The 26699-nt window shown below is 37.0% G+C and overlaps 1 protein-coding gene across 2 annotated transcripts in view; it reads right to left on the reverse strand.

The window, feature by feature from the left end:
* FLT1 (fms related receptor tyrosine kinase 1) overlaps positions 1–26699 on the reverse strand; it is a 116387-nt gene that overhangs the window by 53295 nt on the left and 36393 nt on the right. For both annotated transcript variants that reach the window (XM_039356916.1, XM_039356923.1), the window contains exons 9-11: positions 26223–26392; positions 25313–25469; positions 5156–5270 (exon numbers count right to left, since the gene is read on the reverse strand). In XM_039356916.1, the coding sequence (XP_039212850.1) occupies positions 5156–5270; positions 25313–25469; positions 26223–26392 (442 nt within the window). The remainder of the gene's footprint in view (positions 1–5155; positions 5271–25312; positions 25470–26222; positions 26393–26699) is intronic.

A 26699-nucleotide genomic window follows, 5' to 3' on the forward strand; every position in this document is an offset into this window, starting at 1 on the left:
ATTTTTAAGCAAGGTCTCGCCCAATCTGTACTTGTACCTTTGATTTTTCCTGCCTAAATGTAAAACTTTGCTTTTCTCCACATTGAAACTCATTTTGTTGGATTGGGCCCATTGTTCAAGTTTATCAAGATCTTTTTGGATCCTGAATTTGTCTTCTGGGGTGTTGGCTACTCCTGTCAGTTTGGTGTCATCTGCAAATTTGATGAGTTCCCCTTTAATTCCCTCATCTAAGTCATTTATGAAGATAAGGTACGGAACCTTGCAGTACCCCACTGCTTACTTCTCTCCATGTGGATGTAGTGCCATTGAGGATTACTCATTGAGTTTGGTTTGCCAGCCAGTTACAGATCCATATGGTGGTGATATTGTCCATTCCACCTTTTTCTAGCTTACCAAGGAGTAAGTTGTGGTCTACTTTATCAAATGCCTTACTGAAATCTAAGTATACAACATCCACAGCATTTCGCTGGTCTACTAGTTTAGTCACTTTATCGAAGAATGAAATAAGATTGGTTTGGCATGATCTGTTTTTAATGAACCCATGCTGGCTACTAGTTACAAATTTGTTTGCTTCTAGATCTGTTTTTTTATTAACTTTTCTAGGATCTTCCCAAGTATTGATGTCAAACTGATTGGTCTGTAGTTTTCTGGTTCCGTTTTTTTCCCCTTTCTTGAAGATGGGAACCACATCAGCCCTTTTCCAATCCTCAGGTACTTCCCTGGTGCTCCAGGATTTATGAAAGATGTGGTGTAATGGTTCTGAGATAACATCTGCCATCTCCTTCAGAACACTGGGATGTAATCTGTCAGGTCCCGGTGATTTATACTCATCAAGGTCAGACAGATGTTCTCTTACCATTTTCTTGCTTGTTTTAATTTTTGTTTCTAGTTTGTCTTTTGCAGTGATTTTTTTGGTATGTTGGGCTATAGTTTCTTTTTATGTGAAGACTGATGCAAAGTATGAGTTATTTCCTTGCCATCTTCTCTCTTTAGTGGACCTATAGTTTCCTTGACTTTTTTCTTCTTATTAATGTGTTGGAAGAAACTTTTTTTTACTATCCTTGATTTCTGTTGCAAGTTTTTGTTCGTTCCAAGCCTTTGCTTTCCTGACTTCATCTTTGCATGTTCTGCCTGTCTGCTGATAATTGGCCTTTGTTATGTGCCCCTCTTTCCATTTTTTGTATTTGTCCTTTTGGTCTTTCAGTTTGTCAGAGATCTTTGTGCAGCCATGCTGGTTTCTTCTTGAATTGAACTGAATGAAGTATCATAGATATTTCTTCCTAAGATTAATGTCATTTTTATAACATATCTTGTTGTAACTCACATTAAATATGATGTTTTAACATGCAAGGATTGAAATAGTCTTTACAGATCAGTCTGTAACTCTGCTATCTCATCAGCAGCGATAGGAAGGGAATACATTTTATGTATTTTATATCCCACATAAATAACCTTCAGGCAGGGACTAAGAGTCACGGAAATAATTTTCTGCAACTTGCATGAAAATGTTTAAATTAGTCTTGCCTCTATTTTAAGCTTTGAATAAACTTTCCTAACCCTGATTTTCTAATTTTTCTATCCCTTCTAAAGGATCACAGAAAGTTTCAAAATTAAGAAAACAAAAATATTTTTGTGGAACCAGTCAAGTTAATAAGGAATGGTTAAGCATTCCTATCTTAATAAGTTTCTCTCGTGTTCAGATGTAACTACATAGAATAAAATTGCACTGATAAAATTATTAACCTGGCCAACTATAAACAGCTGAAGAGTATAAAAACATAATGGAAAATTCTATGCAGTTTTATCTATGAGATGCTAAAGTATTAGGACAATATCTTCCCATCTTTTGCCATTACAGTGAGAGAAATCCTGTCCTAATACTGCAGCAATATAAATTGAAAAGTAGCCCTGCTCAAACAAAAACACTAAAATACTTTCTTCAATTAATTATGTACCATCACATTGTTGTTAGTTCTCAGCAACCACATAGATATATTTTCTCTATGATTCCTTCCTTAACTTGTTCTTTCAGCAGAAATTTACTTTGTGGATGTTTTTATTATTTTAATGTTTTTAAATTGTTTAAACTATTTTATAATTTTAGAATTGTAAGCTACCCAGAGTCACTTCACTGAGTGGCTATAGAAATTGAATAAATAAAATAAACTGTTGTCTTATAGAATGATATGCTAAACTTAAATTATCTCCTAGCCGCCCAGTGTTTCTCAACCTTGACAATTTTAAGGCATGTGGACTTCAACTCCCAGAATTCCAATGCTGTCAAGGTTGAGAAACACTGCGGGGCTTATTTATTTCAGCCTGTGACAAATCATTTCCCCTTGTTCTCAATGTGGCAAGATGAACCTAGTTTTGACAGGATGGGAGTGTGCACAGATAATCATGTTGATGATGATTTGAACTCATACTGGCTGCAATCAAAAACCTCCTGGTGGTTAATGATAGCTATAAATTAACTTATGTATTACAAAAAAAAAACCCAGTCAATGTACAAAATTAAGCCTTACAAATACTAAAAAATAATAAAACAGCAAACAGCAACATAACAACAAAAATGACAGGATCAGGCACTTTCCTCTGGATCTCAGAAACAAGTCAAGTTTTAAATACATATAGCAACCAATAATAAGAGGGTCACTTTCAGAGGGAGGCAGGGAGTCTCCACTGAGGACCACTGCCTGACAACCTCCCTCCACTAGCCATTTGTCCCGGGTTGTTGAGATTCGGTTAAATCACTAAGAAATTTGGTGCAAATCAATAAAAAATATTTGTTGCTTACACCTGGAAGTCAGAGGGTGCACACTGGGGATAGGAACAACAATCTTCAGGTTAGACAATGCAATCTCAATATCCTTTAATTTAGAAAGATGAGCAAATGGACTCTTAATTTTAAGGTTTCTATTTATTCATTTCCTTACCAGATCATTTCAATCACCTAGTACTGGAGTGGCACATTCCCATATCTACAGTTTGAGTTAAATCAAATATCTAACCTCTAATAGTCCAAAATTAAAATCTGGAACAATATTATTAATTATGTGCATGAGCATGGTTACTTATCCAAAGGGATAGCCAAAAATAGCCTGAGGCTTGGTGAAATAACCAAATAACCAAACGTTCAATGACTTTCTGAAGAGCAGAAGGATTGAGCCATTTACAGTATTTCTTTTCACTGTTAGTCAGCAATCAACTGTTTTTGTATGGCTTCTTCTTGGTCTACAGTAAAGTTTCTAGTCAGATTGACCTATTTCAGGGGTAGGCAACCTTGGCTCTTTTATGACTCGTGGACTTCAACTCCCAGAATTCCTGAGCCAGCATGGCTCGTCTTGGAAACCTCTCCCTTTCCCCTCAGAATGGCTGGCTCAGGAATTCTGGGAGTTGAAGTCCCATCTTTTTCTGGTCCACAAATTAAGCTAAGTGTCCATTATCGGGAGATCTATGATTTACTGACTAGCCCTTTTTTTTAGGAAAGAGAAGTGTATGGAGGTAGGCAGTTCCACAAATACTCTAGGTCAAGATAGGTAAGATTTTGTAGCATGGTGAATATCTTGAACTGTGTCCAGAAAGCAGTTAGTAACCAAAGGAGCTGTTCAATATGTCACTTCTCAGTACTGCTGCATTTTCAGTTCTTTGTACTTTCCAAACCATCTTCAAGATCTCCCCCACAAACAGTACATTTCAGTAATCCAGCACTGAGGATTATGCTTCACCAATGTCAGACTTCTGTCCAGAGGAGAGGGCAATACATTATCATTTTCTTGTCATTAGTGTATAACATCAATGTCCCATCAAAAAGGATTCCCATGCTGTGAAAGTGATTCTTAAAGGGAAGTTCAGTCTCTCCAGATCAGACATATCTCTCAAATCTTGAAATCCAGTCCCTAGTTATCTAGGAAACCACTATCATTAAGAGCATCACTTTTTCCTAATTAAATTGCCTGGTTGCTTGTATAAAATCATTTAAAATAGACAGGGAAGAAGAACTCATATTGATTTATATTGTTCTCTGTACAAGCTCTACCAGGACAAAATATCTATCTGTCTTTCTTCCAGCTTCCCAGCTTCCATTCATCCAGCAAGTCACAAATACACACTCATTTCTCAGCTATTTGCTTTTAATCCTGACTGCACTTCTGTCTAAAATCATAAAATATATATTTTTTCACAATTGCTTCACCCTGGAAAAGATTTCATATTTTATTTACATCATTTTCCACACTTTTTCTTTTGTTAAATGTCTTGCAAACATTTTCATTAGCTACCAGAACCAGACATTGGGTGAAGGCCACTAAAATAATATCATATTCCTTAATACTTTATTCAGTAAATAAGGGAATTTATACATTGGCTTCAGAGGTTGTGGCTTGGAATTTACATTTATTAGAAAAAATTACAGTGGTAAGTGGATTTATGATCATTTATTTTATTTACTACATAACATTTTGTTTGGCTTATTCTTAAAAGTATATCAAAATGAGAATTTAAGCATTCCCAAAGCTCTCTTCTTCATTGTGAACAGTCACGTAATACAAGCAAAAGTTGAGTTGTGACTGGAGTAGGTTTATTGCCATACATGTAATCCTCAATGTACAATTGGAATGGAGCCTGCCCATTACAATCAAAAGTCCTGATGGTTGTAGAGCCGGTTATCAGAAAACCTTGTAGATTGTGGTCATGTGATCACAAGATGCTGCAAACAACTATAAGTGGGGTTGGTTGCAGAGCACCTGAAATAGGACCACAGTGGGGAAGGAAATCTATCAGAACTTTAGAATCAGGTTATAAGTGCCTTGGAGGAGGGCAGACTGTCGTAACTTTAAAGTAAGCAATCGGTCATAAGTCAAGGACTACCTGTTTACCCAACAAAGGATGTTGCATCAGTTATGTACTATTATCACAATACACACAGAGATACTGAGGGCCTGATTTTGAACAAGTGTGATTCATGTTCTGTACTGAACTGGATGCTATTGCATCAGTCAGATTTACTTCATAAAGTAACAATATTGTAATTAAAGTAAGGTTAGAATTTGGTAGTGGCTTTCACCATTATAGTCTAATGACCAACCGTTCAACCTTAGCAGGAACTCATAAAAAAGATGCCCAAAGTTTAATTTCCCTCTCCAAAGTGCCATACCTTGTTCTTCCCCTCTATTAGAGCTGTTCTTTGTGTAATGCTTTGGATTCTGTTTCCTGTAGTGCTTTCAGATGTCAAAACTAGCGGATTTTCTGAACTGGAGCAAAAGTCATACCTATGACAGGATAAATAAGAATGAAGCAACAGTTTAATAAAATAGAGCACCAAAAATAGTAAGGCATTCCCATTAACAAAACGCTGTTTCAAATTTAAATTGAGCTTTAATTACTAAGTTTCCGATGGTAAGCTTATACCAGAGGTAGGTAACCTTGGCTCTTTTATGACTCGTGGACTTCAACTTGATAGGTAGCAAATTAAATCAAAACATTTTATAAAAACATGTGAAGGTAAAGGACAAAATGCCCGGTGGAAATCATACAGACAAAAATATAAAAATTATAGTTTGTAATCAAGTAATTCCTAAATGTTTAAGCTGATCTGAACAAAACTTATTACAAAAGTAATTTTTATCCACTTACCACAAATACTATTTCTCAGACATCTTTATAATATTTTTATTTTTAAAATTATTTTAAACTTCAAAATCTAGGTTTCAATCTTCAAGTTTTAGGAAGGTTTTAGCTTTTCAGATGGAATCTTTCAATGTTAAGAACTAAGTTTCATTTATAAAAAGTAAATTTTGAAATGTTTATTCTATATTGTATCCCATTACACACACATTGCAGACATTTTTCTTAATACAGAAAATATATTTAACCATCAACATATAATTTGTTCTTTGGTACTGAAATATTTGGTACTTGAAGGCACATAATCAATCAGTTGAAAGTCAATTAATAGCTTGATAATATATTCCATGTAGTTTACAAAATTTAGGGGAAAAATCTCCCAAATAATAAAAATATGTAAATTTAAATGAAACATTCTTTTTCTTTAATATTGCAGGTATCACAGAAAATACAAATGTTATAATGTTGTATCAGTTGAAATTCTTGAAGTTCTTTTATTTTATAATTAATGAGCTTGTAATCAAAATATTCAAGTGTAGCTCTGATGGAAATAATTTTCCAAAACCTAATCTGACACTTATGGTCACTTCATATTTCTTTTGGACGGTATTCTTGTTTCTATTCCACATTTCTACATTTAGACCCTCATAGAGTGTCAGAGTTTTGAGCTTTGTCAAACTTTTTATTTTTCATGATTAGGTTGTTAATATTTATCAACATTCTCCTTAAAGCAAACAAGTCCTTGTCATTTTCCTTTGTAAACCATTGTCTTTAGCAAAGTGGAATTTACAATTAAATGTTTCTTTTATTTTCATTGACAGTAATCTGTGATCATAAAGCATCAAAATGTCCCATAATTTTCTCAATCATTTATGTTAATGTTTTTCATGCTGGCTGGGGAATTCTGGGATTTGAAGTCCACACAAAGTTGCCAAGCTTGAAAAACACTGGCTTATGTCATTGAAAAAACAACAACTTCTCATTGTTATGCATTATTGGAAATATAAATATTATGGAAAACAATAAACCTGTTTCCACCAGATTTATTCCAGAAGATCTGAACCTTCTGGATTAAACTTGGGAGATATCAGAAGGAAATACAGCTAAGAAAAATGTGTGTATTGATTGCAATAATGTGTACAACTGAATTGTATGGTTTTTTTTCCCCCCTACCTATACCTCACAATACTATTTGACTGCATGCAACTGTTAACAGCATTGCCCAGAAGCTTTAGTTAACAGTTAACTGTTTCCAGGATCAGTAAAAAGATTGATCAACAATCTTGCTTTTCATAATAAATAATCTTTGCAATAGTGGTGAATATCTGTAACTTGGATGTAGTATGAGAGTGAAAGTTCGTTCTCCGAGCTTGTGGGTTGGTTTCAAAATCTTTAGTTACTCTTAAAGAATGAGATTAATTTAAATGAATGGCAGAAAGGTATCAATAAATTTATTTGGGCGGGGAAAAAACCAAGAGTAAAGCTTAAAATAATACAAGACACTCGTGAGAGAGGCGGACTCAAGGTACCGAATTTGAAATTGTATTATGATGTGGTGGTCTTAACATTAATTACTGATTGGGTTAATTTAACAAATGTAGAAATACTCCTCTTGGAGGGTTGGGATTTACTTTTTGGATGGCATGCCTACTTAATTTTTAATAAAAAAGTTGACAGGGTTTTTAAATCTCATATTATAAGGATTTCTTTATTCCGGGTTTGGAGGAAATATTATAGAAGTGATTTTAAAATCCCATTATGGGCTATATCTTGGCATGCGATAGAGGGGATAAGGAGAGGAGTCAAGATGGATGGTGTTTCTTACGCACAATTACTTAGATGGGATGGTAAAAATTGGCAGTTAAAATCTTTGGAAGATCTAGCACAAGAAAATATTATATACTCATGGTTTCAGTATAGACAAATAGTGGATAGATGGAAGTTAGATCGTAATGTGGGTTTACTTAGAGAAGATGAAAATTTTCTTAAACAAGTAAAAGATCAAAGACGAACTCATATTAAGAGAATTTATGGGGTGCTAGTAGAATTGGACTCAGAGGCAGAATTAATTAAAGAATGTATGATTAAATGGGCACAAAATTTTGGTGAGCCAGTTCTACTAGATACCTGGGAAATTATTTGGGTGAGGAATGTCAAATTTACACAAGCCCAGAACTTAAGGGAGAATTTTTATAAAATGTTTTACAGATGGCACCTTGATCCACAAAAAATGTCTCGTATGTATCCTGACTTACAGCCCAAATGTTGGAGATGTGGTTGTTTGGATGCTACTTACTATCATATTTGGTGGTCGTGTAAAAATATAAAAGCCTTTTGGATTAAGATATGGTGGAATATTCAAAGAATTTTTAGAAGGAGGGTAAAATTTACCCCACAATTGTTTTTGTTAGGTATTGTTACTGATTGTGATACTAAAGAGACCACATTGATGTTAAATTTAATTACAGCCGCAAGGTTGTTAGTAGGGCAATGTTGGAAGAAGGAATCTTTGCCTACTTTGCAAGAGTGGTTTTTTAAAGTTTCTTATTTGGCAGAAATGGCAAAGATTTCGGCTTTCTTGAAGGATCAATCGCAAGAGAAGTATTTTGTGGTATGGAAAAAATGGATAGATTTTATACAATATAACTTGGATATTAAAAAAATATTATTTAGTTTTTCAATAACTTATATTTAAAATTTAAAACATCTTATAGATTTTATTCCTTTTTTATTTTTATTTTTATCTTTTATTTTTATTATACTTTCTTTTATCTTTTTCTTTTTTCCTTTTCTTTATTCTTTTTCTTTTTAAGTATTATTTTTTTTGGTATTTATGTTTTTTTATATATATATTATTGTTAATTATCTTATAATTTGTTTAATTAATGTATTTAGTATTTAGATTTATTCATGGTTTATATCTTTTTTTAAGATTTTTTGAAGAAATTTCAATTAAGCCTATGTTCAGCTCTGGGAAGGTTGGGGGAGGGAATGGGAGGGTTGGGGAGGTTTGGGGATGGGTTGTTTTGTTTTTGTAAAATTTCAAAAACTCAATTAAAAAAAATGTTTAGTTACCAGGCTAGGTAACATCTTCAGATGGAATTTAGGGGATGTCAGTGTCAGTGTTCTTCTGTTTATAAGGGCATCAGGTGTGGGTGTGTTGCATGAGGGTCTTGTGTGATGGGTCTTGTGACCTGATATAACCTCCCCATCACAAGATCCATCAAAAGACTCACTGAAGATTCACACCTGACCCATCATAAGACCCATCACAAGGCCCACACTGACACACCTTATAAGCAGAAGAACATTAACATCCCGCTAAACTACGCTGAAGATGTTATTGTACCTAGCCTGGTAATGAAACCAATCCACAAGGTCAGAGAATGAGCCTTCACCCTCAGATAAAGTATCTTCCCAAATTATTGTCAAAATTGAAATGACTGGAAAGGATTTTTTAAAAATAATATTGTGTTATAACTTGATAATTCAAAGCTGATAGTACTATACCTTTAGAAGTAATGTGAAAATGCTTAAAAACCTGTGGTGGAGTCACAAAATACTGCATACTTAAAATGATAAATTTCAAATAATGCCATATGAATGTCATATTCATAAAAGCATAGAAAATCCATTGCAATTTGGCATATAGTTTACTATGAATGAACAGTGTTGTTTAGCATAAGATTGGATCTTCTCCAAACTCTGAATAATCAGATTCAATGAAAAGGGATCTTAATATATATAAATAAGCCAATATTCCATATAAAGCATCCTTAGCATGTTATGCTGAAATCAAAGAAAACCTGATTAGTTATTTATTTTATTTATTTATTTTTAGTGTTTATATGCCGCCCAATCCCAAAGGACTCAGAGCGGCGTAAAAAGTTAAAACAATGATAAAACAATAAAATAAAGCAGTCATACCGCGAGTCCGATCATATCCCGGCCCCCCGGGGGCATCAGCCCCAGGCCTGCCGGAACAGGAGGGTTTTAACGGCCTTCTTAAAGGCCGGCAGGGTGGGAGTAGTTCGAACCTCGGGGGGAAGTTGATTCCACCAGATCGGAGCCACCACAGAAAAGGCCCTTCCCTGAGGGCCCGCCAGCCGACATTGTCTGGCCGACGGGACCTGAAGGAGGCCCAATCTATGGGACCTCACCGGTCTCTGGGAGCTGTGCGGCAGAATGCGGTCCTGTAAGTAACCTGGCCCTATGCCATGAAGGGCTTTAAAGGTGATAACCAACACCTTGAATTGCATCCGGAGACCCACAGGAAGCCAGTGCAGCTCGCAGAGGATAGGTGACACGTGGGCGTACCTTGGCGCGCCCACAATCGCTCTAACGGCTGCGTTCTGAACCAACTGCAGCCTCCAAACGCTCTTCAAGGGTAGCGCCATGTAGAGCGCGTTACAGTAATCCAGTCTTGAGGTGACAAGGGCATGAGTGACTGTGACTAAAGCCTCCCGGTCCAAATAAGGCCACAACTGGTGCACTAGGCGAACCTGTGCAAAGGTCCCCCTGGCCACAGCCGATAGATGTTGTTCCAGATTTAGCTGTGAGTCCAGGAGGACACCCAAGTTGCATGCCTGCACTGAGGGAGGTAAATTTGCCCCCCCCAGGACTAAAGATGGACCATCCAGTTGGCCTTTGGGAGGCAAGACCCAGAGCCACTCGGTCTTGTCAGGGTTGAGTCTAAGCCTGTTCACCCCCATCCAGACCCTCACATCTTCCAGGCACCGGCACATCACGTCGACTGCTTCACTGAAAGGACACGGGGTGGAGATATATAATTGGGTATCATCCGCGTACTGATGATACCTCACCCCATGTCGCCGAATGATCTCACCCAGCGGTTTCATGTAGATGTTAAAAAGGAGGGGGGACAGGACCGAGCCCTGAGGCACCCCATGATCGAGGCGCCTAGGGGTCGATCTCTGTCCGCCCGCCAACACCGACTGCGACCTGTCAGAGAGGTAGGAGGAGAACCACCGCAATACGGTGCCGCCCACCCCCACCTCTCCGAGACGACGCAGAAGGATACCATGGTCGATGGTATCGAAAGCCGCTGAGAGGTCAAGAAGCACCAGGATAGAGGAATGACCCCTATCCCGGGCTCGCCAGAGGTCATCGGTCAGTGCGACCAAAGCAGTCTCAGTGCTGTAGCCGGGCCTGAAACCAGATTGAAAAGGGTCCAGATAATTGGTTTCATCCAAGGATCGCAAGAGTTGAGATGCCACCACCTTCTCTACAACCTTCCCCACAAAGGGGAGGTTGGAGATGGGATGAAAGTTCTTCAAAACAGCTAGGTCCAGGGAAGGCTTCTTGAGGAGGGGCCTCACCACCGCTTCCTTTAAAGGTTGCGGGAAAGACCCCTCCATCAAGGAAGCATTGATTATCGCCTGGAGCCAGCCTCGTGTCACCTCCCTACTGGCAGAAACCAGCCAGGAGGGGCACGGGTCCAATAAACAGGTGGTGGCATTCATTGCCCTCACGGCCTTGTCCACTTCATCAGGGGTCACAGGCTCAAACTCGCTCCAGATAATATGACTAAGACCAGCCCCTGGCAACTCGGCTGGCACTGCCCAGTCAGAGTCCAGGTCCCTCTGAATCTGAGCGATTTTGTCCAAAAGAAACTGAACAAACTCCTCAGCTCTCCCCTGCAAGGGTTCCTCCGCCTCCTCCACTTTAAGAAGGGAGCGGGTCACCCTAAACAAGGCGGCCGGGCGAGATTCTGCGGACGCAATAAGTGTGGAAAAGTGAACACGCTTTGCCGCTCTTATCGTCACTAAATAAGTCCTAAGATAGGCTCTTAATAGTGATCGGTCAGATTCAGAGTTACTGGCCCTCCAACGTTGCTCTAGATGTCTCTTGTGGCGCTTCATCTCCCAGAGCTCCTCAGTAAACCAAGGCGCCCTCCGGGGACCACCACCACAGAGAGGTCGCAAAAGCGCAATTCGATCCAGGGCTCCGGACGCCGCCTCATTCCAGGCCGCAACCAGGGACCCGGACAAGTTGTGGACAAGGGAGTCAGGTATTTCCCCAAGCTCCTCCTGGAACCGATCTGGGTCCATTAGGCGCCTGGGGCGGAACCACCTAGTCGGCTCCCTCTCCCTGCGATGGGGGAGTGATGCTCTGAAGTCCAGCCTCAATAGGAAATGATCTGTCCATGACAAGGGCGAGATCTCTATTCCCCTTAATTCCAGATCATGTCTCCATTGCCCCGAGAGAAACACAAGGTCGAGTGTGTGACCACCCCTATGGGTCGGATCCTGAATTACCTGGGTCAGGTCCATGGTTGCCATGGAAGCCATGAACTCCTGCGCTGCCTCTGAGCGATTGCCGAGTGATGGTAGGTTAAAGTCCCCCAGTACTATAAGTCTGGGGAACTCCACCGCCAACCCGGCTACTGACTCCAGCAACGCAGGCAGGGCTGTTGCAACGCAGCTGGGAGGTAGGTACGTCAGCAGCAAGCCCAACTGAACCCGTGAACCCAACTTCAATAGGAGGGACTCACACCCAACAACCTCCGGGGCAGGAATCCCACGAGGACTCAAGGACTGATGTCGAGGCTGATGAAGCACCACAAACCCGTCCGGGCACATCTCCGAGAGGGAAACACCCCCCTCAGGGCCCAGCCAGGTTTCGGTTATACATGCCAGGTCCGCCCCGCTGTCCAATATTAAATCACGGACAAGGGGGGCTTTGCTGACAACGGACCTGGCATTAAGCAACAGCAGCCTACAATTAGGGCCCTGTACTCCCCTGTCACCAGTACTACAGGATGAGCCTTTTGAGGGGCCGGAACAAGGAATCGCTCTAACATAGCGAGTCCTCATTCCCCAAAGATGGCCTGCCCCTCAGCTCCCGCCATATCTGCCCATCCCAGTCATGACCGGGATGCTCCGACCTTCTGAAAAGCACTTGGGAATGCCATATAAAGATATGTGTTCACTGAACAGTACTGTATCCATTCAGCTTTTATATACTGTATTATACATTCTGTCCATAACAAGATAAGCAGGATGTTGCATAAAAATTGTGTGGGTGGTGTTTAGCATCTTGACCTAGAAATGATTCAACACTAGGTCCAGATACTGAGAATTGTCCACTTTTATTTTTTTTAATTTTTTTAATGCTTTCCTTATCTATGTTGATGGGGTCATGAATCAGGTTAAAGAAAGCTAGCCTGCTATCTCAAAGTATACAGCAAACAATACTCTAAAAATTATTTGAAATTGCCAGGAGATTAGGCACTTCTGGAATGGTTGTTACTGCTTTTTTTAATTTATTTGAGCATCAACTATGCAAACTATTTCTGAATCTCCCTTCAGTTTCTATAATATGGAAAACCAGCATTTTAGAATGTCCAAAGTCCTGCTAGGCAGCTATTGCTAACAAGATGAAAAGAAATAAATTGGCATACATAAAACAAAGCAAAACAACTCCACTTCCAAACAAAAACACCAATCTGTAACGCATTAAGATTTAAATCCCTATATATCAATCTATGTCTGTGATACTCAATTGGTTTGCCAATCTGACCAGTTCCTTATCTGTAACACCCTATAGTAGTGTTTCTCAATGCTGTCAACTTTAACATGTGTGGACTTCAACTCCCAGAATCCCCCAGCCAGCATGCTATATTCTGAGAACTGAAGTCCACACATGTTAAAATTTTCAAGGCTGAGAAACACTGCCATATAGCAAATATGTTCCTGGAATATCCAAGTTAATTATTATATAGGCTTAGGGAAATAACTTTACACCTGCAGCAGTCGATTGCTAGCATATTTCTTTGCCATTGTTTGAATTGATTCTTTTTCAAAAAGAAGTAAGGAAGACGATTTCAAACAGTCTGGTTGGTTGTTTATTTATTGTCTTATCTAGGACAGTAATTCTATGTTTTTCTTTCTCTATTTTTAAAAATATTACTTATGGTGTCAGTTTCCAATCAGTTTAAAGCAGCTGATTTTTTAAAAACTTGTGCAACACTGAATCTTATATAATAATACTTATAGTAATAATGCAAAACTTCAACTCCAATCTCAACAAGCTACCAAGGTTGTTGAGTGCTAAAATGGAATGGCACCATCAGTGAGAGTTTCTTGACAAACTACCATGGCACAGAGCTCTACATGTGTAGATTCTTCCCATTGTCCAATTTTCTTACTGTCCTCCTCACTCTAAAAGACAAAATGTTTTCTACAAACTGGACTCTGTGAATTTCGATACTACATAAGGGGTGAATTTTGTTTTGCATACTTTCTTTATTCCTTCATAAATGGAAGAAAAGAATTGGAAGAATTTGATGTTAACAACACAGGAGAAAGCAAAATAGCTTTCTGGAGAATTTTAGGAATTGAAGTCTACACATCTTCACATTACTGAGGTTTAGAAATGCTGGCCTAGCCTCAGCTGTATGGCTACCTATTAAAATCTAAGCAGTAGCCACAGATTCTTTTTACTATTCTTTATTATATGTATGATAGGTGAATTATTGCTTTGTCTTTTGTTGGGAATGCAATGTTGGCACTTCATTGCAAACCTAAAACTATGAACAAAATCACCATTCACATGTTCCAGATATGGGATACCAGCAAATATACTGGATACCAGTGCAACCTAGAGTAACAAGGTTTTATTTACTTTAGCAATTGAGCTAAAATGGAAGCTAGTTTAGGAGGAAAGCAAGAAAACCAGAAGCACAATGATTTGGCTCAATGGTTGTAATCAAGATAGGTTTCTCTTCCAGAAAGTCTGAATATGTTGGTCATTGCATGGATTCCTTCATGCCTATAATCAGGCTCCAGCAAAATTGGATCAGAAGGAGAAAAGAAAGAAGAACTGAGAAGAATTTGAAGGAGAGAGAGAGAGAGAGAGAGAGAGAGATATCCAACCTAAGTAGCATAGGGTTGTGGCAAATTAAATTAGGTTTTCCATGCTGAATTTCTTGCAAGTTGATAAGTTTGATAAGTTAATCAATTTGGTCTGGTGATGAAAGCCAGCTGGGTGAACTTGGGCCAGTCTTTCTCAGCCCAACTCACCTTACAGGGTTGTTGTTGTGGGGAAAATAGAAAGAGGAGGAAGGTGCAGGGAAAACAGGAGAAGGAAGATGTATTGCATATGTTTGCTGCCTTCACTTAGTTGTAAAAATAATAAAGGCAGGACATAAACAAATAAAAGATATGAGTCCAGAATTTTCTTGCTCACAGCTTAGTTGCTTATCAATGTTATTTGTTCAAATTTCATCTTGTTACTTTCTTTAAAAAATTGTGTAATGTTGATAAATGGTTGGGATTTATCCATAGTATAAATAGCGATAGGAATCTATTTTTCATAATGTGAAATACTTGTCGTATGAAAAAAGACCAACATCAACAAAGATGCAAAATCTGTTGTAGACTTCACTGTATTCCAGTTTCACTGTGAATCATCTAGTACAGGGGTAGGCAACCTTGGCTCTTTTATGACTCATGAACTTAAACTTCAATTCTGGGAGTTGAAGTCCATGAGTCATAAAAGAGCCAAGGTTGCCTACCCCTGACCTAGTAGTTTTAATAATGCATACTCTGTGGGATATAACCCACTCAGCAATGTCTTCAGTGACTCATTCTCCATGTAGCACAAATGAGCTATCCTGTTTGTAATTGGAATTGTAATCATGAAGATAGCTAATATTTGGAAAGTATACAAGACTTAATGTTTATTTTAGATAGTAAATATTCAGAAGCCTTGATTCCCCCTCTCCCTCCCCCTCCCAAATTCTCAGATATCTATTACTGATAAATAGGGGGCTTACTATATATGCCACTCCAGTCATTAATGAACTTGAATAGGTTGCATAGCCTGCTAGGGAAATAAGATTAAAACAATGATAGAATTAAAGGAAGAAAAACCCATAAAACCTATTTTATCTACCCAGAAAATGATCTTTCTGATTAGCCAATGGGCAATATCATTCCCTCCACAAGAAAGACATTCCAACTAAAGAAGTTATAGCCTCATAATATATCTATTCCCAAAGTCCTAAAAGTCTTCCTAAAAACCAATATGGTTAAGTCTAATTATGGAGGAATGCTGTTTCAGGCAGAACTGGAAGTGTTCCTGAGGACACTAACGTTTTCTTATGCAATTTGGAAATAAAACTATAGCTTTATTATACCCCAAACTCAAGAGAACATGGTTCAATCAGGGATGAAAATGTCATTTTTACCAGTAAATATTTCATAATTCATCTACCTATTATTTTACATATCTATCAATATCTGTGTTTAAAGATCCAGTTAATATGTGTTTGGGAAAGTATCATTCAGCTTTGGAAAGCAGAAGTCATTCATTTTAGTTTCAATTTCCACAGAAATGAGGAAAGAGGAAGAAGCAGTCAAAGCTGTAAATCTAATAATCCTACATTCAAGAACACCAGCTCTATAAAGAAAAGTGTACTTTCCCAAACAGTATCCAACCCTCAGGAGGGACATTTTATATGCTTTGGTCTTTACAGATCATATATTGCTAAGTTTTAAAAGGCACATATCCCTAGGACATCAACCAGCAGGCTCTTGAGAAGGGATCTAGGACAGAGGGGGAGATGGGGAAAAAAGACATGACTCTTAAGGATACATCAAACTCTTAAGGAAGTAAATTGTGCCATGTTTGAAGATGCAAAGATAATCACTGTGCTGGGAACCGTCTTATATGCAGGAGGAAGCCAAACAACAAGAGGAAAGCAGCATATGCTCCTAATTTCGCACAGGAAGCTCCCAGCACCTCCTGCCTAAGTAAGATAAGAAAACTCCCATGGCCTATTCTAGACAAGGCCACTGTTATCACCCTTAGCTTCAAACTATCCTCTCCCTACTCCACAGTTTGCTCTCTTAATGAGATCCTACCTCCAATTGCTTGCAGCTTGCCAAGTACAATAGAATGAAATATTTATAACTGGATAGGGAAGCTTTCCAGGCTGAAAGTTTACTGCATGTCACCTTGATATTTGTCCATGGATTTAAAGTATAAACCAGTTTATTGATTACAAGGACTACTGATATAAAATCAAGTAACAGGGCTGCATTATTAGAGCCCAGATCACTCACAACTGTAAAGTACAAATCTGTATTTTACAAGTTTAACATTTCAGATAAAGAATGCTCTGATCCATAAAATATTACTGAATAATACGTTTTGAATATAACTATTGCCTGTAAAAAGATTACAATCTTAAGACTTTTTAAAAACCTGCTAGGGAAAAGACATATCAGAATTCACAGCAAGGTAAGATATGGATTTTGTCTTTTTAAAAGAATTTATAGCAATGTTTTGAAACATACACAGAAACATTTTTAGTGCATATAGAATCCAATAAAAGGAACTGTAAAATGTGACACAAGTTACTATTAAAAACAATCATATACAACTTTGCAAATCCTTTCTGAAATATTCATTGTAAGAAGTATTTAGGCAAATGTTGCTTGTTTATCCTGAAATTATGGATGGCTTTCCAAAGGACATTCCAATGTCATTTTGGGGGAAAATACAGAGCCTTAAATACAAAGATAAATATTAATGACTTTCAGTGTATGAAAGGCATAAAAATGTCATCTTTTTTTGAAAAAATAAAAGGTACAACAGCTTCTTTCAACTACACCTATTCATTCACATTCCAAGTTGTAGCTGAATTTATTTCAAGATTATATCACCTTTCTTCAAGTGTTACCATTGTGAGGCCATTTGCGTTCCCTTCCCCTTCCCTTGAAAAAATTCTACCAAATGTCTGGAAAAAAATAGCCATGCTATTTCCAGCAATATCATTGATTACATCCTCCACTCTCTGAAAAATTATTCACTACTTTTCTGCCTTTGATGTCCAGAATCCACAGGGAAGTAAATCTACTATGATCTCAGAAACATAACTATACAGGTTGAAAGGTGTCTTCATTGATTTGTTTTAGTAATCATAATATTATATTAGAAGAACATTAGGTAGGAGTTTTATGGTGGGGAATTTTGTTCACAAATGTACCAGCAAAAAACTGGAATTACTCAATGAAAGCCCATACAATACAGACTCCAAAACACAAACTGATGTCCACATGATTCATACAGAAGGGACAGCTAGAATCTAACCAATGACAACTGTACATTGGTGTTGTCTGTTTCTTTTCCATTTATTTCCTTCATAATTTGTGCTGCATTGGGACTAATTGGAATCAGACAATAAGTCCATATATAATTAAAGGCCCAAGTTCACATGAACAATGTAACATAAGAGACATCCACAAAAGGTCACTAGGTTGCCTGTTTTGACATTTATTACAGGGAGTTAACTAGACATTTATTCATACCTATTTGTCATCTGAACCAATTCTAACATGACAGAGAGTGAAACAGAACAATCCTGGCAGTATTCCAAGGAAGGAATCTTCCTTATTAAACCCACAATTTTTCTAGGCTCATTGTGGCTGTTATATGCCTTTGCTTCCTGAATGAATCAGTGACCTAATGTTTCTGAATGCAATACGATGGCATGTTCTAGGGATTACTCAACTTCCTATCTCCAATGAGTTGTGTTACACCAGGCAGATAAATATTGTCTTTTATAGTTTCCCAGCAGTTTTATAGTCTCTACATGTGTGTATTCTATGAATAGGAACACATGCATTTGCTGCACAGATCAGTACACTGTGCAGATAGCTAAAAGCAACAATGGGTCTAACAGAAAAGTAATATATTAGGAAAGAAAGGGGATCTGAGCAAGTTGCTAAACAAGGACTCTATATCTATTTATGAACGTGTAAAGTTTTTCACAGTTATTTGCAGCTGTTTGGCTGGAAAGGGTCCATCTGCATCACATGCATTGACTAACCATCTTCCTTCTATTACTGTTTCTATGCTATTAAGACCACAGAACTTTGACCTAGGTTATAGTTTGTAATAAACTCCTTTAATGTGATTAATCTACTTTTAACAAGCAGCCTCACACTCAGATTGGCACACTGTATAAAACTAAACAGTCATTGAATTACATTGTTGTGCCATCTAAATTACTCATTAGTATTGATACCATCTTCAGTTCCCGTTCTTTAGCTGTGTTAGCCTTTATTCACAAATAACTTAAAAAACAGGAAAGAGCAAAAATTGAAGAGGTAAGGATAAAGACAAGCCTAATAAAAAAAATTGGTTTAACACTAGAAAAAAATGAAGAAGCTTTAAACAAAGCAACAAATATCAGAATAGCTGGGAAAATTGAATGCTAAGAGACATAAATTACCCAATTTAAGCAAAATCAGCTATTTCAATCAGACCAGAAATAATTCTACCAAACTATAAACAGCAATAGGAATTTTGAAAATGGAAAACCAAACTAAAAGGAAACAATTCAGCTTTGAAAAACTCTATGGGAAACCAAGAAGACATGAGAAAGGAAAAGAAAATTCTGGATGAATAGAAAGAATCTGAAGATGAATTTAATAAGAATCAAATGGAAAAACTTTAATACTAATAATAATAATAATAGAAATGGTTAAAATTGAGCGAAAAGAATTAAAAACAGGACATCTCCTTAAAGTGATCAACTGCATGGCTTTTGGCTAAAATATCTGACTAAGTTACATCCAATTATAGCTAAACATCTTAATGAAGTAACGCATAAAGGAGACATTAGCAAATAGCTGGCAAATTATATCTGATTCAAAAAGACCCAGAAAATGTAGGCCCTATAACATACTTCCTTGTATGCTTAAATACTTGCTTGTTTAAATTATTCACAGGCATAATAGCAAACAAAATCCAAGATTAGTTAGAAGTAAATAATATCCTCCCCGTTGAACAGAAAGGGAGGGGGAAGGAAAAACACAGGCACCAAATATCAACTTTTGACTGATAAAATGGTTCTGGAGAAAAACCATTTTGAATATGGTCTAAATTGTTATAAAAAGGTGCTTGATTCATTACCATATAATTGGATCATCAAATGTTTGGAAACACTGGTATCAGTAAAAATATTAGAATGTTAATAGAAAAACTAACAAAGTGGTAGAAGACATAATTGGTGGTTGGAAATGAAAAATATGGGCTTATCAACCTTCGGAGAGGAATCTTCCAGAATGACATTATCTGTTTTATTATTTGTCATTGTCATGATCCCACTTTCAGTGAGTTGCAAGAAAATAAATATTGGCTGTCAAACAGCAAAACATGTTAATAAAAACTTTACCTTTGCTTTCTATGGAAGATCTGAAGCTTTATGGAAAATCAGAAATCAAAATCCAGTCATTGCCAAACACATTGACAGCTATAGCAATGGAATTCAACCGAGGAAATGTTCTTCAGTAGCGACAAAGTGTAAAATCAGTTAATGGAATTAAAATACCAAATGACCAACCATCCAGAGCTATCGTGATGAGGCCTGCAAGTATTTGGCCATTTTATAGTTAGATAACATCATATGGACAACTTAAAAATGTGATTATTAAAGAGTATGTCCAAAGATGAGAAAATTGCTAAAGACACCATCCAAGCCATCAATTCCTAGGCCATACTTGTGATACAATATATTGCTGGAATTATTAATTGGACCCAAGCTGAACTGGATAGAAAAGCAAGAAAACTGATGACTATTCACTATGTATTACATCCCTATAGTGATTTTATAAATTATAGATGCCCCACAGAAATGGAAGCAGAGGTTTACCTCTGTTAAACAAACTGACAAAATAAAAAAGCATAGATTGGCTGATTATTTTAAAAAACCAGCAAGAATTGATGAAAGTTAAAAATTGGAACTTACTAAAAGTACAGGAAACAAAAAGTGAATATCAAAATAATGTAATAAAAATACAAACAGGATGCTGGCCAGGAAAAGCATCACATAATCAATGTCTATAAAACATTGAGGAGGAAGCGGATAAAGATAAATTCTGGCAATGGCATACAAGAGGAAAATTTAAAAAAGAAACTAAACCTTTGATTTTGTCTGTGCAAGAGCAAACTATTTGAACTAATGCAATCAAGGACAGAATTGAAAAGTTAACAAATGATTCAAAGAGCAGATTGTGCAAAGAAGCAAAATAAAAAACCAAAAAAACAGTAGCTCCCATTCTCAGCTCATGCTATGACTTCACAATATTTTGAACATATAATAATTATTACAAATACGTATGCTTATTAGATTGAATTCTGGAAAATACAGATAGGCAAATAATACAATAACTAGAAAAAATGTACAATAATCCATAAACTAACTGGTTGGAGTTATAGAAGCCTAAGATTTAATGCCAGTTCACCCATTGGATTACTTTGTGAAACCAATTATCTCTGGTTTTTATATCTCCTGAATAAAATCCATCTGGTACAAAATGCATTTATTAGTAACATGCAGTGATAAATAAATATCTGAACATGGCTTATTGAAGACCCCAAAATCATCTGCTGATGAGGTCAAAGAACCACCAAGAGATTGTGTCCTCTATGTCCCAGAAAGAACATTATGGCAAGATGGAGACCAACATGGCCCTTCAGGTAAGCATGAGAAGGTCAGCTACAGAGAATTTGAACTCCTGAGTTAAAGACAGAACACAGAACTAACAATAGATAAATTTTCTTTGTAGATAGAGCATTTGACATCTTCTGCTTCATTTTCAGGAGGTTTCCACTGAGAAAGTAATTTAGTAATTCATTCTGGAGAATGAATTTTTTAAAAAGAAAACAAAAGGGATAATTCAAGCACAAGCACTTAGATCCAATCTACCTATTACGCATGATGTGCATACACTGTAATCAGCAATAGTTATTTTTAGTTTAGTCCCTGTTCCAAGCATATTTGGATGAGCACAGATCCAGAGCTGACTCATCAAAATAGACTGGATGTTTTGAATTGTTTCAGAAAGATTTAATGCTGGGAAATACAGTATATTCTCCAGTTGGATGAATGCCAAAAGGCAGAATACTCTTGGCTAATGAGCAATTATGAGCAATGGGCAATAACTCTTTCTCAAAATTTTAGAAGATGGTCTACAGTGGAGAAACATTTCAAGTTGCTGGGGACTGATTAGTAATTTCACCTGACATTTAACTTTATTATTTTAAAATTCCAAATATGTATTGTTCTTAAAATAGTTTTGGATATATGAATTAGGTAGCCATTTCATCTGGCCAAATTTTGGAAGCATTGGTTAAAACAAAAGGAAAAATAAAACAAAAGCATGGAACTTTTGACATGGAAGTGTGTGTTAACCCATATTTTTCTTTTTTCCTCCAATTTTACTCGTTACATCTGAACAATCAACTGATAACCTCTTTCACTGAACATTTTCAATTTCTTTTTTAAGATATTTGGGGAGGAGTGTCATTCTGCATGCACTTTATTTATTTATTTAATTCAATAATATGCTGCCCATGTCATATTTTGAGGTGACTGTGCAGCTCACAATATTCTTACATGTTTCATTTTAGCAATCACTTTTGCATGATCACAAATAGACATGCAGCCATTTTTATCCTATCAAACATCAGATTAGGTTTGTTGGGTCAAATTGGGTTTGTTGTCTTTCAATAGAATAAGGATTTCCATATTCTAACATAATTTCCATGAGGATTCGCTGTACAATTGATTGTTCCACACAGACATCTTTCACATCAATACCAGCATTACCCAGGAAGGGCTATGTGAAAATGTATGTCAGGATACTACAATAATGATAGATATTTTAGGTAATAACTTGATTGTTAACCTAGTAATAATACTATTAAATATTTAAAAATGGCTAGTTTGAATTTTGGAAACATAAGATTTCCTGAGAATGAACACAGGAAGAGTAATTTATAGAATTGCTAACTTAGCAATATGAGAGGTCACGTAAAAATGTCATGAAGGAACAGTCAGTCTTTCCCAGCCTAAGGGAATCAGATCTAAGGATAGTCCCAACTAACTATGTTCTCTGACAGCTGAAGTGGCCAATTTGAACAGTCTTCTCCATAATGGGATTACAACTCATCTGATCAATTGCAGACACATGGTTACTGTGGCATTCAGAGAGTCAAGAGCCAATACATGTTGAAGATATCTGGTTCTGAAACAGTGCTTTACTGTTCCTAACTCCATAATAATTTTGTTGGGCAAAAAAAGTTATTTTGAGGCAAAAAACTTTCTTCTCTTTGACTCGAAACTGTCCTAGTAGTTTTGTCTTTCAGTCTTTGTTCATTGCATCTGTCTATAGCACAAGCATACCACAGCAATCTTTCAGAACAATGTCTTTGTCTGATCTCAAGCCCATAAGTCAGCATGAAGTCATCCTTATCTATGTCAGTCTTAAAGTCATGTTTCACCTTAATGCAACATAGTTTTGCTGTAGATATTATCTAAGGCATTTTACTGACCATTCTGTTAGCAGTACAGCCAGCTTAACATCAATTGCTCACTTTAGCTGATGCAGGCCTGTCTTTTTTCTTCAGTCTCTGGCCAACATCTTTTGCTTTGGACAGTATCTTTCAAACCAAGCTCTCATCTTTACCTGCTAGTTCTCAGACCCAATCCTTGGCTGAGGAACTTGCATCAGCCTGAATAGCAGCTGTCCAATGGTGAGGAGAGAGTGCGGATAAAGCTTACATGGTGAAGAAATGGGAGAGTTATTTCTTTCTCTGCTACTGATACTGTGGAAAGAACTTTCCCTACTTTGGTCAGCTACTATTTAGGCTGATTTTGAAGACAAATTTAATGTTCTTTTGGAATAGCATTCTTTTGGTGTAAGCTGCTGAGTGACAACTGGATTGCAGCAGCCTACAAAAATGTTAAATAAATAAACAGCTGATATAAATTGCTCTTCAATCTCTTTCTTTTGAAGTTAATAGTGCCAGATAACTGAACTCAAAGCCATTTACTTTATGTCCTAGCTACATTAATGAATGTATGTTCAGTGCATATTTATCCTCTGAGTAGTAATGTCTGATGAGAAGGCAGAAAAACAAAGTCAGAGGATTCCGCCAATCCCTGTTCTTAATGCCTTGTATGTGGTAGACATAAAGACAGCAGCATTTACTACCATGGTACCTTTGCAGAATAGGGTTTTCCAGAGAAGATAGCAAGGTTTATACCAATATATTTACTTCTACTCAGCTGTAAGGAAGGGTTTTTGAATTCTCATTCAAGAGTGAAAGGAATGTGAGCCCATGTATTAAATGTATGTCTTTGAGTTCATGTATTAAATGAAACTGTTTAACACATTGTTTGTTGAGCTACCTTAAAATAAAACCCAGTCAAAGAATGTCTTCTCCCACTCAGAAGAGTATGAGTGTGTGAATATAGAGATCTCATTGTCTCAGAGACTGTCTTATGAACTCTTCAACAATGGAGCAAATTTCAAAGAATCAGTTGGGTTGGACTTTTTTCAGTGTCTTGCATAACCAACTTTCTTCACTTCAACAATGCAGCCACATGTTTCCACCCATATGTCTGTCCTTGCTCAATTCTCCTTCATTAATGTTTTTCTGCTGACATCTGGTCCATTTCCTTGGCACTCATTACTTCTACCTCTGGCCTGGCCTTTCCTTTTTTGATTTCTATTGCTTATAGAAATGAATGGCACCATACTTTTCTTATTTAGTCCCAGTGGGTAAGCGGAAGTTTGTGGTGCATTTCCAAGCTAATTCTTTTTCCTCTAATTCTATCAATAGAAAGGAAGAGGAGAATAACCATAGCTCTGTGATCACACTCTTTTCTTAAAAAAGATCCTGGGTTCAATCTTTGGGTTGGTTAAGAACTTTGCTCTTAACTGCCAATCAGTATAAGGGAGAATGACCTGGTTCACAATGATACTCATGGCTGATCCATAACACTAAAAGGCTATAATTTATTTGTGAATAACAAATCCAAGAAAAAAGATAAGTAAATAGATGACAGAAAGACAGGTGGGTAAACCAGTCTTTTCATATGGCATCCAACAGAGGATTTAAATTATCCTGACATCTTCTGGGAATCTAACGCTGCCAAGGCTCAGAGATCCAAAACATTCTTATCCTCTCTTCCTGACAACTTCATTTCTCAAAAGGTGAAAGAAGCAGGATCTCCTATACTATTCTTAATCCCCACCAACAGACAAGAATCAGATGAAGAATTAAAGGTGGCATCTTGAAGGAAAGTGATCATGCTATATTTGAATATATGCTCTCTGAAGGAAGAGGAACTAAAGCTTGTATAGTGAACTTCAGATAGTGATGAACGTCAAAGGTTTTTCAGATTACAGATCCATCAGTCTGATATGTATGTAAGGCAAGATATTCGAACTCATAATCAAGCAGCATATTTATAAGCATTGTACAGGTATGCTGCAATTTCAGGGTAAAAATCAGGGCTTGTTTAATTTCTTTTCATCCCAACAATGTCTTTAGATAACCTGCCTGAGGAACAAAACCAGTGACACGGATAAAGTTACCTAATGGGTAACAAAACATCAGCAAGCAAACAACGAAGCTCAGAGAGCACCAAGAACTCCACAGTAAAACCAGTTTTGCCTCATCATGGCATCCCACCTCCTCCTCTACGACTCATAATACCAACATAATTAATTTAAAACATTTTAAATATTAAGACATCGTAAATATCTTAAGCTGAGTTGCAAATTGCATGAAGAAGATGTTTAATGACAACATAGAAGGCCCATGATAGAGTATTGGAAGCAAGGATAAAAAAATGATCTACCTTGTTCTGGAATGGTTCTGTTGACAAGGCTGCCAGGTCCATTTTATCACAGGTTGAGGAATACCATAAACAATGCATGTTAAAATTTGCTTAGTTCCTAGTTGATAGAGATTAGGACCAGGAATTGATGACACTTTTTCATAAATCTGAGGTTTCACTGTTAACAAACAAGAACAGGAGTAAACTGAAATTTTATTCTAAAATAAAGTGGAAATAATTACTGTTTCTAAAGAAAAACTAAGACTTTGGCCTCTTCCACATACGGTGTGTGTTGATCTGACATCATTGCTGCCTACAATGCAACTTCCAACAACCTTGGAAAATCAGAAACAGATTGTCCTCTGTTTCAAAAATGCTGCAATAGCAGTTTTGCAATGCTTGTTTTGGAGCTACAGTTCTAGGGACTTCCAACCTGACCTAACTACTTCCTCTAGAATTCCCTCCTTCTCTCCAGAATCCAAGTGGTGGGCTCCTTCTGCCCTATCTTTCTCCAGCAGACAAACAATTACACTCCTCATCTGACAGTGACTACCTTATTTTCCCCCCTTCTTTTTGTAAGAAGCCAATGAGATGAGATGAAGAGGAAAGATGAAGAGAGAGCATTGGCTGCAGGCAGAGCTGCCTGGCTCAAACGACCCATCGGCTCAAACGACCCATCTGCACGGACCATTGCGTGGTAGTGCAGCACATAAGCTAATCAGCTGGTGACAGAAAAGCTGAGCGGGGAGATGCCATTTTTTAAAAGATACTAATACCTTTGTCAGAATGATTTTAGTATAATACGGTGATCTCTGATAATGAAAACATTTTTAGAATATTTATGTTTAGTCAGAATTCAAGATAACTTAATTTTCAAATAAGTAGTCTATAGGATTGCAGCTTACTGTCATTGATAGTAATGTGGACTCACCATTTATTTTGAGTGTTATTGTTAAATTTTTTTGTAGGTTCCATTGCCGGGTGCTCAGCATTATAGTGTAGTTTCCTGCATCTTCTTCAGCAACATGTTTTATAATGAGTGAGAAACCTTTAATTTTATATCTGGCACACATTTCAGCAGCAGGTAACCCATTCTTCAACCTGTGAAAAGACAATCAAATCCATAATTGCTTGTGATGTTGCTACATATGCTACCTATGTGATATATAAACATTTATAGGAAATAAACAGAGCACATTTTTACGGATCAAGAACCACACTTATTCTTTTAGTAGCACGCTAGAGGCATACTTTATAGTTAAGGCCAATATGAAGAAATAGGAACAGCAGGTATAAAAACTGAAAAAAATTTGTAATTCACTGGAATTACATTAATGTGGTTAATATGATTACTCTTCGATTGTGTATTTACTAATTTTCCACTTACATCCATGAAAAATGATAATCT

Source organism: Crotalus tigris, unplaced genomic scaffold, assembly GCF_016545835.1.
Source record: "Crotalus tigris isolate CLP2741 ecotype Arizona unplaced genomic scaffold, ASM1654583v1 scf7180000017573.2180621, whole genome shotgun sequence".
Taxonomy (NCBI): domain Eukaryota; kingdom Metazoa; phylum Chordata; class Lepidosauria; order Squamata; family Viperidae; genus Crotalus; species Crotalus tigris.